The sequence below is a fragment of the Ischnura elegans genome, chromosome 10 (genome assembly GCF_921293095.1).
Source record: "Ischnura elegans chromosome 10, ioIscEleg1.1, whole genome shotgun sequence".
In the NCBI taxonomy this organism is placed as follows: domain Eukaryota; kingdom Metazoa; phylum Arthropoda; class Insecta; order Odonata; family Coenagrionidae; genus Ischnura; species Ischnura elegans.
The window spans coordinates 12,519,293-12,535,299 of NC_060255.1; the positions used below are offsets into that span (position 1 = coordinate 12,519,293).

The 16,007-nt window shown below is 40.3% G+C and overlaps 1 protein-coding gene across 6 annotated transcripts in view; it reads right to left on the minus strand.

Moving 5' to 3' along the window:
- Positions 1 to 16,007, minus strand: part of LOC124167275 (tyrosine-protein phosphatase Lar) — a 947,012-nt gene that overhangs the window by 66,053 nt on the left and 864,952 nt on the right. For 5 of the 6 annotated variants that reach the window (XM_046545185.1, XM_046545186.1, XM_046545184.1 and 2 more), the window contains exons 6-9: positions 4,160 to 4,270; positions 3,700 to 3,975; positions 3,280 to 3,381; positions 1,687 to 1,911 (exon numbers count right to left, since the gene is read on the minus strand). In XM_046545185.1, coding sequence (XP_046401141.1) covers positions 1,687 to 1,911; positions 3,280 to 3,381; positions 3,700 to 3,975; positions 4,160 to 4,270 — 714 coding nt within the window. Of the gene's footprint in view, positions 1 to 1,686; positions 1,912 to 3,279; positions 3,382 to 3,699; positions 3,976 to 4,159; positions 4,271 to 4,541; positions 4,615 to 16,007 lie in introns of those variants that run through there. The other variant, XM_046545190.1, reaches the window with a different exon arrangement.

A 16,007-nucleotide genomic window follows, 5' to 3' on the forward strand; every position in this document is an offset into this window, starting at 1 on the left:
CAAGTAAACAGGCATTAGTATTGGAAGCATTGAAAAAATAGACATTTCATAAGAGGTGACAAAGAGTTCAATTTAAAAAATGTTTCAAAGAAGTTAAGTCTACAGGTCAATTGTGGCTGGCGATTGAAAAAAATATGCCACACTTGTTATTCATAAAAAAGATGTTATGCAATCATGGCCAAAAAAATGGCCATGCAAAAATTATTTACATTATAACATCAAAATTCAAAACAGCAAAAATTGAGTGGCTCCAGATCCACATTGACATTTTCTACACTTGACTTTACACTAATAATCTAATGTAAACTATTTCTCTCTACAAAAAATCTGCAACAACATGACGTCATTAAAAACATTAAATGCATCAAAAAGTTTTAGGAAAATCTCCAAAAAATCATCTTCACATCAAAAAACTTCCTTCAAAAATTTGCTGAGAAAAATCTGAGACTTTATAAATGGGTCTTGAAAAAAAAAACACAGGTATCATTTATTGCTTCCAAGTAATTCCCCAAGTTCTAAAAACAAAATGGCAGTTTTCGGAATAATGAAGTTAACTAAATCAATTGAAATTGTAAAAATTGACATCATAATCCTTAAAGATTAAAAAAATATGAGAAGCCAATATGAATCCTGGTGAAAAAATTCACTGTTATACCCGCTTTCGTAACTAATAAGACCAGATGAGTTGCAATATAATTAAGTTTCTTGACTAATGAATAAATTGACTTAAGCTATAGCTACATGTTTCAGGCCATAACAACCTCACTATGATATTTTTCAAATGTTGATGGGTAATACTGATTATGAATCAAAATGAGAGAAAATTTCTAACACATATCATCTCACTGTTTATATTATCTGAATATATTTCTTGAAGATAAATGGTCTTAACCAATACTTAAAATTTTGAGAAACGTTTTCTAAACTTTAAAACCATACTTCACTTAAAAACATAGTTTCACAGGGACAACAGATAAAACAGTAAGAGTAGCTGAGCAGGCATTAAAGGAATATGGAATCATAGCGAAGCACATTGATTAGATTCCCATAGCTTCATGGGGTCAAAATAAACTCCACAGTGTTGAATTGCATAAAAAAATATCCGGTCCAAAACAAAAAGGGAAATAATATTTTTAATTTTCAATTAAATATTGTCCAATGATTCTTATTGCATTTGTCAAATTCATACATCTATCTTTTAACAGTTTAACTATTTTCTATCAAGCTGGATTGAAAAAAGGAACAATTAAGATACAGATGTACACTTGGACCAAAAGAGTAAAATTTACTTTTTGATAGTTCTGCTTCGAAGAAAAATCATTTTCTACCTTAAAATGGAGATGTAAAGACTAACTTCACAATCATTCAGACACATAAACAACAAGAAATGCAGCCTTACATTACTTATGAGATGATATGTCACCCTATTAGGCCTCCGTAGGAAACCAACTACGCCAAAAATAGTAAGTGTTCTCCACATCTGTCCTGTATCATCTACAACTCGCTAAAAATCTTCTTCTGCCTTTATTACAGTAAAAAAGTTCTTTAAAAAATCTCATTACAGCTTGGGGATGTAATACCACACAAACAAATACATTAAGATTGCATGAATCCTGTAAAAAACATTAGGTTAGATTAGATGCCATGCATTTGCATGAACATATCACCTAGAACTGAGAGGCATACCTGTTTCTCCGGTAGTAACAGTTGCTGGCGTACTTGCAGGTCCCCTGCCAACACCGTTCACAGCTATGACAAAGAATTCGTACTCTGTATAGGGGCTGAGACCTCGAACAGTATAGTACATGGTGATTACCCCACTTATCTCAGAATATGCCTGGTTGGCATATTTTGGCTTGTACTGTATGACGTAATATTGAAGGTCTTCAGCAGCTCCAACCACACTTGAGCCTGTTTCAGAAAACAAGACAGTCAAAAGTGAACGAAGATTAAATTTAAAAATTACTACATATTTTAAAAAATAAATTTTAAAATACTGAGCTTTTAAAATTTGCCAAAAGAATTCATTCAAGTAGCCAGGGGAGGAACTTCAGGGGCTTCATACCCCCCCAAATTTTTTCATACGTGGCATCTATCTACGACACATATGCTGAGGAGAACACTAGATCAGGGGCACTATCCTCTGACGTTCTGAGTTGTACCAGAAGATGGCTCAGTGAGCTGAAACACGTTGTACAGATTGAAAAATCTTGTGAAAAAGTGCTACGATCTTTTATTTATTTAAATGTGTCAGAACAGATTTGCTGGGGTGCTTTGTTCCCCATAAGTCCAAAATTAGTCTCCAGAGCTGACAAATTTACATTGAATGAGGTAAATACTATAAATATGCATCCAATTACATCAGCTTTGTCTCAATTAACTGGATAAAACCAAGGGAAATTCTTTGATTAAGTTCCATTCCTCAAGGTTAGTCCCAAATGAAAAAAATTCTACAGCACCACCAGGCCTAACGCACTAGAATTTGAAGCTAATGATTCTTTATGATATGGTGGTAATGCACCTAAAAATAAGTGTGGAAGTGCTTTAACTAATGGATATTTAACAACACACACTGAATATTGATACCTAGCTTTGAAAGTTTTAAGTAAGATCAACAGAAAAGTTTGAATAGGGTGGTTTCATATTTTTTAAATTGCCTAAATCGAAAGATTATTACTCCAGGAGTACGTATTTCATGCTTTTAGGTTTTTAAATAATGATATCTATTTTTCGAAATTAAATGAAAAGTGAAAATTTTCAACCGTGTGTAAACGTGACGGCTAAATATGAATGCTGGGAAAAGCCCCTGTAACATCATCTGGTTCCAGCTGCCGCTATGTGAGGCCATCTTGGTGCGAGGCTATGAGCATTGATACAATGCAGGTAGCGCTTGGCTTAAATAAGGATTATTCATACCCCATCAAACGACGGAAACTCTCCAACCATAGGCACTTTTAATAGGTGATTATTAAGAAATTGTTCCCTGAGCACTGTGCCTCATGCATGCATTGGTAATATCAGACGATGTAAAACTCCCGCCTACTCATATAGCATCTAGGCCCCTGTGACATCACGTGGAGTGGCATTGCATGGGTGCCAATCTGGCCTTTTTCAAATGCGGTTAAAATTGACCATTGCCATTCGTCTAAACTGAGATTTATAAAACCAAATAATATGTATATTATGAATGGTGGGTAAGGAATGGCAATCAATGCATTTCGTTTTCTTTGATTAAGGAAACTACCCTATTAGTTAAAATGGCTGAAACACTAAACTTACCCATATCTCCTGAGTCCCCTCCACCACCATATGACCATGTAAGCCGCACAGATGTTGCTGTTATCTCAGATATCCGAACACTGGTAGGTGGGCCAGGAAGAGCTACACGAAGGTAGGAAGATAAAAATTAGGATTAGTTAGGATTATAATAGAGATGGAAGCATTCAAAACACAGGAGCTAACAGATAGGAACATTCAATAATATCATGAATTCAAAGACTAAATTACTTCAGAGGATGGATTAGGGGTGAGTAATGAAAAATAGCTAAACAGAGAGAGGAGGAAATCGATCAATAAAAGTTAAATAATTAGCCACAAAAATTAGAGGCAGACACAACTGATGATAATAGTAAACATTATCCCACACAGGGTCACACATGAAACGGCAAGAATACCAAAACAAGAAGACAGCTTGCTCACCCTGAACTTTAACTAGAGTAGATGCTTGAATTACTCCCAACGATGACGCTGCAACGCATGTGTAATTCGCAGAACGAGTGACTCCCATGAGTCGTAGAACATTCCTCCCAATTGGCAACTGGTCCTCAGGCGTCAGCTCAATAGATTCACCTTCTCGCCATTTAACATAAGGCATTGGGGACCCAACTGCTACACATGTTAGGTTCACATCACCTCCCACTGTCACCTCTTCGACGGGCCGAGGAGGGATAGAAAACTGAGGAGGTACTCGCCGTACTGAAATAGTGATTATATGATAAATAAAAGAGACGTGAAAAATACACAAGGGAAGAAATTAATGCCATGAAATAGGTAATACATTGATGGGAAATAGGCATATCGAAAAAGAAAAGTCACTGAATCACTATACCCATCATTTGCAGGTTAATTATATGAAAATTCTCAAACATCACGGACTTACCTTTAACGTACAGCATTGTGGAGTGTGAATATTCGGTGCCAACAACATTCTCGGCAACACATTCATATTTTCCTTGATCTTCCTCTTCGCTATTGCTAATCTGCAGGGCTCCTAAAAGTAAAAGAAGAAAAATCATTGATTTCAATGCAGAAATGCTTTAAGCATACAATAATAATCATTCTTAGGCATTAGACGCGAACGCTATCCTTAAATTAGCAAAATACATGTAACCAACTAGTATTTTCAAGTCGTGTTTCTATGCGTTCTCCCAAAAAACAGTTAACTCGAAAACATGCAAATGTTATCACTAAATCTTTTCAATCAGGATCACAAACAGACAATCAACGAAATGAATTACGAAGAATTTACGAGGGCAACGTACTTTTGAAAGTTCGGAAATCCGAAAGGAACACTATGGAAAACAATAGAAGTGTACGAGGTGATATGGGCGTCATTAGTTATCACATGTGCTTTCTTGCAAAGTAACCAAAGTAACGTAGTAAAGGGATAGCGAGGGTATCGGGCAAGAACCCTGCATGGTATCGGGGTTCTCGGCTTCGGAGCGCAGAAGGGCAGAAGCGACAAGCGAAGAAATTCGAATCTTCTAAACGGCATCATCTCGGACACAGTCGGCACATGTCTGATTAAATGGGTACCGCTGTTCGAAAGAGAAAAGGCTTCTCTTTGAACTAAAAATGATGAGGAAGAACAATTAACGAGAGTAGCCACTGGATTATGACGAATAAAATTATTAGTATAAATATAGGAAACGGGGAAATTGAGAAATTCTGCAATTTATTCATTTCTACCGGCACAATGAAGTATATTTCAACCTCATTCCCAAAGATTTTTTTCCGAGAAGTAATGTCAATCTAAGCAGCCTGCCTGAGCCAGTGGGTAAAGCTTTCGGCAGCTGATTGAAGGGCATCTTTCAAATCCAAGTATTATCTTCAGGCACCCTCAAGCAACTTCCCAGTGAAGCGAGATAGTAGTGACTCCACAACCCTGACCGTGTAAAATTCACTACGTCGTGAACTCTTTCCTGAACCTCCCAAACCAACATTAGGGCAGAATCATTAGGTTACTGGACACCAAGGAGGCTCATTAATTAATCCACAAAGATGTACACAGGAATGCATGAGGAAGTTTAATATGGGACGTTATTTGATTAAAGTTATCCTCCCGTTTAAAACTGGTTCAAATCGAGCATTTTGCGAATCATCACGGCTTATTCCCCTCCTCAATCTTCAGCTCGCTACAACTAGCAGAGGCGTAGCCAGGAATTACGTTCGGGGGGGGGGGTCCAAATGCAAGGGGGAAATTTTTCGAAAAACAGGGTACTAAGTAGAGGGTTTTAAACTAATTTTAACACTTTTCATAATGAATACAGTTTCTTCTCCTGACCTTCCTTATTATTACAACAATGTAGTGTTTATGATCTTGGAGTATAGGTCATGATTTAAATTAAATACACAATTGGCCAACGTTTCTGAGATTTATTCTCCTTCCTCAGGGCTCTGTGATAGAAAATTTTCGTTACAAAAAAAACTTCATTTGTTAAAGAAATATTTGATAAATTCATGATTTTTCAATATTTTGTTTTCTTTTATGAAGGAAAATAATTGTGCTTCTAAATTTCGGGGGAGGAGGGTCCGAACCCCCCGGACCCTTACCCTGGCTACACCACTGGTTACAAGGCCTATTCGCTTTCATTCCATTTAATAATCCAATTCTCTCCCTCCCTTTCCCCGCTTATCTAACATTCCTCTCTCTAAAAGGATTTTCAACATTCCCCTCCGGTTATTACTCGTTATTCCGAACCCTTTGTATCCTCCATGCTTCCCCCTCTTTTATCCTAACATAGCAAGAACTTCGTCTCTCCTTTTCCTCTCCCTCCACATCAAATTCTCTATTCTGCTCTGCACCCGTTTTGGGACATGCCAGCATATAATCAAAATGCCTACCACAACTGATGAGCCACCTGGATCAAAAACGAAATTATTTTTCCTCGCTGAAGAACGATGACAATGCCCCACCTCCTATTTAACAAACAGGCGCTTTCCAATGTATGGAATGGCGGAACCATGGAGTCACACCACAAGCCAAGTATCCGAACTGGAGAATAGGGAAGTACAGTGTTGGTGAAGCCAGTGAAGGTAGGAAGGTAATGAAGGACGCAGGAAGGAAAGCACGAATATTTCAAAAGAGGGTCCTCAAATCCACCACCAAATGTGTCGTCAACCACCGCGCATTTATAAGTATGGGTTTACAAAAAGTCACCACTCCCGTCTCTGACGGACAAATTGATCCGAGTTTCTCTGGGAAATAACGTTTTTTATTTTAATTACTATTATTATTATTATTATTATTAAAGATTCTACCGATTAGGGTAGGTTTCCATGGAGTGCTTCAGAAGAATTCTGGGAGCCTCCCCTTCTATCATGCACTTCCCTCTTCAATACGCAATAAGACCTACTCCCTTTCATTCTATCTAAAAATCTTATTCTTTTCCTTCCTCTCACTCGTTTACTTAACATTCTTCCCTCTAGCACTGTTTTCAGCATCCCCTCCCCGCTAAGTACTCGCTCCATCCATACATTCTGTCTCCTCCTTATCTCATCTAAAAGCCGCCTCTCCTCACCCACCATGTCCAGCACTTAGTCGTTCCTCCTCCTCTCCGTCCACTTCACCTTCTACATTCTTCGCCACACCCACATCTCGAATGCCTCCAATCTTCTCTCGTCCTCCTTCCTAAGTGTCCACGTTTCAGCACCGTAAAGCGCTACACTCCAGATCAGACTCTTCACAAACTTTTTCTTTAAACTCTTACATAACGATCCTCTCAGAAGCTCCTTCCTGTTCATGAACGCCTCCTTTGCCAATGCAAGTCTCTTCCGAAGATCTTTACTACTGTATCCGTTTTCCACCAACGTACTGCCTGAATAGTTGAACTGCTCAACCTGCTCAAGTTTTTCACCACCCACCTTTATCTTAAGTCTCACATTCCTCGCTCATGAGGCTTTACAAAACCGCATAATCTTGGTCTTCTTGTGATCAATTCTCATCCAATATTCCTCGCAACGCTCGCATAACGCATCCACTACAGCCTGAAGCCCCCTCGCTGATTGCCTAATCAACGCCTGATCATCCGCGATAAACAGGCGTTGATTAGCCAGTCAGCAAGGGGGCTTCAGGCTCTAGTGGATGCATTTAACAAGCGTTATAACAAGCGTTTTTCACCGAAATTTACATACATGATAACGTAATAAGAAATTCGTAACTTTTCAATTCCCAGCAATTACAAACATTACGCTGCAAAATATTGGAAGGAAGTGGATCGCATATTGCACTCATCACCGCGCCGCGGACATTTTTGAAAACCGATCAAAATGCGACCGATGTGACAACAGAAATCAACCTTCTATGAGATGGAAATGGGCCTCCTCAACGAAGTTCTCTTGAGGGAAAGAGTGGACACAGTGAGAAGGTTGAGAAAAAGTTTCACCACGGTCACCACCCTTGGGGAAAAACTTCGCTGTCGGTGGGTAAAAGTGAGTCTCGGACCTCACCTGTGCTCTTTTCCACGGAAGGGGAGGGAGTAAGGAGTTACGAGCTGAAGCAAACGGCTCTGGCAAGGCTGCTGTCGACGTCCACCCATAACTTTTAATTACGGAAATAGAAACGGCTCCACGACACGCGGATGGGAGCCCACGTTACGATCTTCGTCTCTTAGCGACGCATGTCGTACCACGATATTCTCTTCCACCATTAGCGCACCAGGATAAATGTTTTCCTTTAATGCCCCCGACGTAGGTTGGTCACAATACCACGCCAAAAAAGGGATGATTGGCTTTACGGCGGAAAAATGAAATTCAAAATTTTTTTACATTCTAATTCGTCCAGATTTCTTTTTTAAATTATCACTGATAAATATAGAGCACGAGAATTAATATATTTAGGTGGAAAATTCAAGTTTGTTCTAATTTAGGGTTTCTAGCTCATCCGAGAAAAAATGGCGAATTCGTTAGATTAACCTTCTTGCACTTGCTTTGTGGTAGCAACACGTGACTAAATAAAAATCATTACAATTACAACTACCCTTCATTCCACTATAATGTTCATCAAACCGCTTGAACTTTTTATAGCCTTCATGTACCTATTAGTACGTAAAATTGATGAATATTGTTAATTCCATCAAGTATAGTATATACGGTATGCATTCTACGTCAAAAACGACATTTATCGTAGACTGGCACAGCATTATTACACACTCTTGATCAAGACCACCAAATGCTTCAAATGTTAAGGCTAACTATTAAGTTTATAAACAGAGTTTAAACCTCTCAAAATACTCCTATGGCACAATTCGACAAACAGACTTAGAATGTTTTTTAATTATATCATGTCTTTCATACATGAGGCCAACCCCGAGGATATATACAATTTATTGAAAGAAGTGAACTGCAGCATGCGCGCTGGCACTGTGAGGATAGAATTAAGAGCACCTATTAACCACAAATGAATTATTACTTGAATGCCGCATTCACGGGGAGAATTAACTGAGAGATATCGCGCATTAAGGGGACAATTCATATCCTGCGCAACGTTTACAGCTATCTTAAAAGTACCATCATTATGACAAACGCCGTGGTCTAGACAGCTGGATCATTATAAAACAGATAACGATCAAGATGAGCCACGTTTTCTGTGCTCTACTTACCTAGACTGAGAAATAAATGTGGCAGAAGGAGATAAAGAAGATAATTTGTGTTAATATTCGGTATTATTGCGGGCTAAGGTAAGGGGAATTAAAATTACTATCTCCGGTAGAAGGAGACGGATAGTCACGCAAGATGGGGCGAAGACAGATCGGATGCATAAAGCGTCGACTGGAGAGAGTATGCGAAAGATAAGGCTTAAATACGTATTAATATCCTAGAATTCCTATATTTTAGCCATACATTTCCTCCTACTCCAGGCCAGTTTCTTGAATAATACACCCTACAGCTCTTCTTCCCAGTATCCTTATTAGAAAAAAATCTATTTTTGGTAATTTTACAGTTGTTTGGTTAGCAGAGATGGTTCAACTTCAAATGCTTACACATGGTTTTGCAGCATTCCCTTAAAATATGCTCTGGGCAAGGCAATACATGTGTCTGTGTTGGAGCCTTTCGTTGGAAATTATTTTTTTATAGGATGGGGACATTGTAAATGTTGACTTAAAAATAACAAGCGAATATTCAATACGAAATGGCAAATTTCTGGATCACACAGAATCAGTAAACCCTATCGAACTTACTATCAAGCTAACTGGGGTCCGCTAGAGATCTTACGGATTTGTAGTGAAACCTTACATCAGGCGAGTCAGTATTTTAAATCAAAACTAGGGCACGATGAGGGTAATATTGAAACGTAATTTTGTTAGAACAAGCTCAAGTTCTGTCACGTGCGCTAAATAGGCGCCCAGTTTCCTTACTCGTTCTTTTCCAGGTTCATATATTATCGACTTTTTAAGTGCAAATTATACGCTATCTTTGCCTTATATTGTTGTTTAAACCCTTATTTACCCTATTTTATGAAGGATTTTGATTTTTTAGGGCATGTAATGTGCTGTTCAGCGCTCTGTATTCTCGCTTATATCTATTTTCTCGTGACTATGGTAAAAAATACTAAAAGCTCTGCTGGTGATAATTTAAGCTATACTCGCTTTAAATGGATGGGCGAAAATTAGACTTGCGCGAGAAAGAATAGCGTAGCATGGCTAAGATTTATAAATCTATAGCTTTAAAAAAGGACAATGTCAAAGGAAGTCATAAGCGCAAGTCATTAAGAAATATCACACCTGATTATCCACGTTAGCATAATTAGAAGGTCTCCAAACATTATTACAATATTGGTAAAGTCCACGAACTCTATCTAATAACCATTATACTGTCGCGGCGACTTCGAAGGTGTAGTTTTTGCTGTATGTACGACGGACGAAGCAAGAAAAAGTAGAATAGCGGAGGCGAAGAGGGCTTTCTACAAAAGGAAGAATTTTCTCACAGCTGAGAATACAAGCACAGAAGTAAGGAAACGATTCACCAGATGCCACAAACAGAGCATTTTTCTCTATGGAAGCGAGGCTTGGACGTTGACAGCAGCAGAGAAATCAAGAGTGGAAGCGTTCGAAATGTGGTGCTTCCAAAAAATGATGAAGAGAAAATGAATCGACCTTGTAAGTAACGAGGAAGTGCTGAGAAGAGCGGGTGAAAAGAGAAGTGTTCTAAAAGCCTTAAGTAGAAGACGGGACAACTTAGTTGGCCACATTCTGAGGCATGATGGCCTGATGAAAACAATTGTAGAAGGGCATATGGAAGGGAAGAAAAGGTAAGGGTAGTCACCGAATGAGTTATATAGAACAGGTTTTAAAGGATACAAAAGAGATGAAAAATGTCGCTATGAAGAGGCTAGCGGATAGGAAAGAAGAATAGAGAGCTGCGTCAAACGGTCAAACCAACCTTAGGATTGTTGAGACATGATGATAATTTAGTGCGGATAACGAGCGAGGAATGTGAGACTTAAGATAAAGGTGGGAGGTGAAAACCTTGAGCAGGTTGGGCCGTTCAACTATTTAGGCAGTGCGTTGGTGGAAAACGAATACAGTAGTAAGGACATCAGGAAGAGAATTGCATTAGCAAAGGAGGGGTTCATGAACAGGAAGGAGCTTCTGAGAGGATCGTTATGCAAGAGTTTAAAGAAAAGGTTAGTGAAGAGTGTGATCTGGAGTGTAGCGCTTTACGATGCAGAAACGTGGACACTTTGGAAGGAGGACGAGAGAAGACTGGAGGCATTGGAGATGTGGGTGTGGAAAAGAATGGAGAAGGTGAAGTGGACGGAGAGGAGGAGGAACGACTAAGTGCTGGACATGGTGGGTTGACAGAGGCAGCTTTTAGATGAGAGTCGGAGGAGACAGAAGGTATGGATGGAGCGAGTACTTAGCGGGGAGGGGATGTTGAAAACAGTGCTAGAGGGTAGAATGATACGTAAACGAGGGATTGATGTTGGGTAAACGACGGAGAGGAAGGAAAAGAATAGGATTATTAGATATAATGAAAGGGAGTAGGTCTTATTGTGCATTGAAGAGGGAAGTGCATGATGTAAGGGGAGGCTCCCGGAATTCTTCTTAAGTACTCCATGAAAACCTAATTTAATCGGTAGAGTACTTTAATAATAATAGAGCGCGGAATAAGTAGTACTTTATCAGGGCCGGCCTTAGGGCGGGGCGACCGGGGTGACCGCCCCGGGCCCCGCGCTTTGGGGGGCCCCGCGTTCGTGAAAAAAAATTAATATATGCGATAGTTTTGAAAACGCAATTTCAACTATTACTGTATTGTTAAGTCCGTGCTAGACAAAAAATAATATTATGAAAAAGGAATAATAATGCAGCAATTTTTATTGAGCAATTGCGTTTGTCACATACTAAGCCAGAGAGTGGTAGGGATTCAAAATGCTCGAGTTTGTAGATGGGGTATAGAGTTTAATATTTTAAGTGAAGGGCCCCGCACTGAAAGTTCGCCCCTAGCCCCGAACCTGCTAGGGCCGGGCCTGTACTGTATCATGGTGGAGTTGCATTCTGCATCATGAGTAAAGATACGTGAAAATCGCCCTTTCATTTTCATTTTATCGCACTTTCAATAATAGTTTATCGAATTTTGTAGCGTCTATTTTTTTATTTTCATAATAAGGTAGTTGATGATAAAAGGTAGTGAAACACAGTTATATGACAATATACAGAATGATTCAAATAATTATGTTGTAGAACAATAATAAATCAAGGAATAAGACATATAGTGGCGGAGGTGTAGCTTGCCCGCGCCCACTTGTAGTTCCCGGCCACGTAGAGTCCCAGCCAACTAGCAGCTGGCCAGTCGCTCACATGCTTTAAGCGGTTGAGTGTCGGCGGAGCATTTAAACTGCGCTCGGCACAAAATGTACGAATTTTGCCGTCGAAAAGGCAAATTTGCGTAAAAAATATCATAGAAGTCCAGTAATCGCATCTATATCGCATTTATTTGCGCACATCGCATTTGCGATTTTCACGCATCTCTAATCATGAGTAAGAATAAGGTGCCCGGAGTTCCACGGGGTGTACGATGTCGCCGAGGGGAGTGTTCAAGCAAAGAGTGAGCAACTTTCTTCCACTCTCCCAATTCTTGGTTGCCACTCACCCCATTGTATAGAGAACACGGAAAGGTCATGCGGGGAGAACACCGGACGTATATATCAAAGGGGGGGGGGGTCCCGGAGCGGGGGACTTAACGTGCGCGGAGACTCAGCTGCCTCCCGGCAGGGTGCTCTATTTCTCTCCACCTACACCCCAGGGCTCTTTTGGCCCGAGTTCCCCTCTGAGTTAATCCTAGCGTCGAACCCTTAAAACAGCGCCCGGCGAAATATTGCCTCACCTCACAGTAATCCCTTCCTCTCACTATTCGGCGGACTCAGACGAGGGTCCAGGAACTAGGCTTGCTCAGAGGCCGATTACTCTGCCATCGGCTAAAATGTATCTTTTACTCCTGATTTACTAGTTGAAGTTGATTTAATGATTATTACTTTTATTACAATTAAAGTACCTTTGCATTACGACGGTGGTATGGTATTTGGAGAAGGCGAACGACATTTAAGGTCATTTGCGCCATGATGGAAGGGTAGGTGAGGAAGGGTGGAGAGAAATCCAGCGTTAGCATTACCCCACCCTTAACGAAAGACGCCAAGGGGACCACGGCTTAACGTCCCATCGGACGGACGGAGTGCTGCACCTGAAATGCCGTCCACACAATATTAAAGCAGGAATCATGCAAACTCTGAAAATTCTCTGTCATCCCCGGGATTTGAACCCGAGGCCACGGAATGGGAAGCTAACATTCTGGACACGACACCAACCCGGCCCAGAGTAATTACGATTTAATGCGGCAGCCTCCCATCCCATCAATGCCTTCCGGCTTCAATTCACAATAAGGGCTACTCCCTTTCATTATATCTAAAATCCTATTCTTTTCTTTCCTCTCCCTCGTTTACCTAACATACTACCCTCTAACACTGTTTTCAACATCCCCTCCCCGCTAAGTTCTCCTCACATCCATACCTTCTGTCTCCTCCGTATCTCATCTAAAAGCTGTCTCTCCTCACCCACCATGTCCAGCACTTCGTCGTTCCTCTCAGTCCACTTCACCTTCTCCATTCTTCTCCACACCTACATCTCGAAAGGTTTCAGGCGTTCCTAATTTTCCTGCTCATTCTGCATCCAAAGTGTCCAAGTTTCCGCACCGTAAAGGGCTACACTTCAGACTCTTCACTAGTCTTTTCTCCCAAATTTATTTATATTTATTTAATTAAGTAATCTACCGATTAAGGTTGGTTTCCATTGAGCACTTAAGAAGTATTCCGGAAGCCCCCCCAGGAAGCTCCGCTCATCATGCACTTCCCTCTTCAATGCACAAAAAGACCTCCTACCTTTCATTCTATCTAAAAATCCTATTCTTTTCCTTCCCCTCCCTCGTTTATCTAACATTCTTCCCTCCAACACTGTCTTTAACATCCCATCCCCGCTAAGTACTCGCTACATTCATATCTTCTGTCTCCTCTGTATCTCATCTAAAAGCTGCCTCTCCTCACCCACCACATCCAGCGCTTCGTCGTCCCTTTTCCTCTCCGTCCACTTCACCTTCTCCATTCTTCTCCACATCAGCACCTCGAAAGCTTCCAGGCGTTCCTAATTTTCCTGCTCATTCTTTATCCTAAGAGTCCAAGTTTCCGCACCGCAAAGGTCTACACTCCAGATTCTAAGCCAGCCTTTTCTCTCAAATTTATTTATATTTATTTAATTAAGTCATCTACCGATTAGGGTAGGTTTACATGGAGCACTTCAGAAGAATTCTTCCCTTCCATCAACCACTTCCCTCTTAAATTCACAATAAGGCCTACTCCCTTTTATTCTATCTAAAAATCCTATTCTTTTCCTTCCTCTCCCTCGTTTACCTAACATTCTACCCTCGAACACTGCATTCAACATGCCCACCCCGCTCAGCACTCGCTACACCTTGTGTGTCCTATGTATTTCATCTAAAATCTGCCTCTCATCACACACCTTGTCCAGCACTTCGTCGTTCCTCATACTCTACGTCCACTTGTCCGTCTCCATTCTTCTTCATACCTACATCTCGAAAGCTTTCATGCATTCCTAATTCTCCTTCCTAAGTGTCCAAGTTTCCGCACCGCAAAGGGCTACACTCCAGACTCCTAACTAGCCTTTTCTCTCAAATAATACACAAAAAATCTTTCATCAGCTCCTTCCTGTTCATGAACGCCTCTTTTGCCAAGGCAATTCTTTTCCTACCGCAGAAACGGAATCGAAGGAAAAGGTGAAGCGCGCGCGAGCAAGAAACAAGTGACTAGCTCACAAGAACCTACGCGTATAGAATTTTGTGTTTATGCTCATTTTCTGGGAACGCACAGCGTGATATCGGTCTCGGGCCACTATCACAGCAACCCACTTCGATCTGTAAACCAGGCTTTACATCTATGCCACCAGTCGAGGGGGTTGCCCCCCCCACCCAATTCCCACCCTCGCCTCTCCTCATAGTCGGCTGAGTTTCAAATGAGTTTACGTCGCTCCTCTCCGCAAGGAAAAAGAGAATCAAGCGTCTTCACTTTCCCCCGCCTACTCTCGTTAACCCTGCCCTAATCTAATTCCCTTAACCTTTTTTCTCCCCTCCACTCTCATTCCATTTACCTGCTCCTTTTCAACCCTTAAGAAATGGTGCTCCACTCTTCTCCACTGCCACTGTGCTGCTGAGAAAAAAATGAGCAGAATGTTATCTCCTGTTATGAAGGTCATAGAAATGTCGTCTTACTTCTGTACTGTAACCTAAAGGCTGGCATTGATTCTTCTAGAAATAATATTGGCAATCATTAGATTTTTCAGAAGATGAAATGTTTAAGAACCGCTACGATTCATGTGAATCTTACAACGAATAACGCTCTGTTTTACAATAAATGTGGTTATCATTGATATACCGGTTACGCTAAGGTCTGTTTGAGGCTATTGGTTACTACTTTCAAAATAATGTATTTTTTCGCATGGTATCATTCACGTACTTCACATTTCTCCTTATTGACCATAAACCATGTTTCTACCCGCATCTACCGCGTCAACCCAGAGTTACTTCCTCGGTTTTTAAGGATGTGACACAAGACATTAACCCTTTATAATCCAGAGCTGCTTCTGGGAGAAGTTAAATTTCGAGGCTTTTCATTTTAAAAATTCGAAATTTTATGCTCAATATTAATTATTGTGGCAGCTACATATTTCGCCAGTAATCTTTTCAGCACAAAAGAACACGTAGTTTTAATCTTTCCTGAATAAAGCTGAAAATGTATACATTTTTCGTGTTGCTCAGAAGCAACATTGGGTTATAATGGGTTAAGAGGACGTATCACTTCCCCTCGAAAGGTCTTTGTTTCGTGAGGTATTACTTCTTTCAAGCTTAAGGTATCATTTTGAAAATTTCAGTGTGAATGAAGGAGAGCCTTTCTAACAATTGCGTGCAACTCAAATTATAAATTTTTCCTCATTCTTTTCCCTGAAGCAAAATTTCTATATGTGCCGCAAGGGCAAATGTTGGAAGAGTTCACTATGTCAATGATAAAAAATTCAAGGTACAGGCTTAGTTTTAACAATAACATGCCACGAACAAAGACAAAAAACAATTCTCCGTACTTAAGTTATTAGCATTAGTATTATATTTATTCAACTCTTCTTTACTTTTACCTTCAACCTCTTCTCTAGCTGTCTTGTGACGTCCCTGAA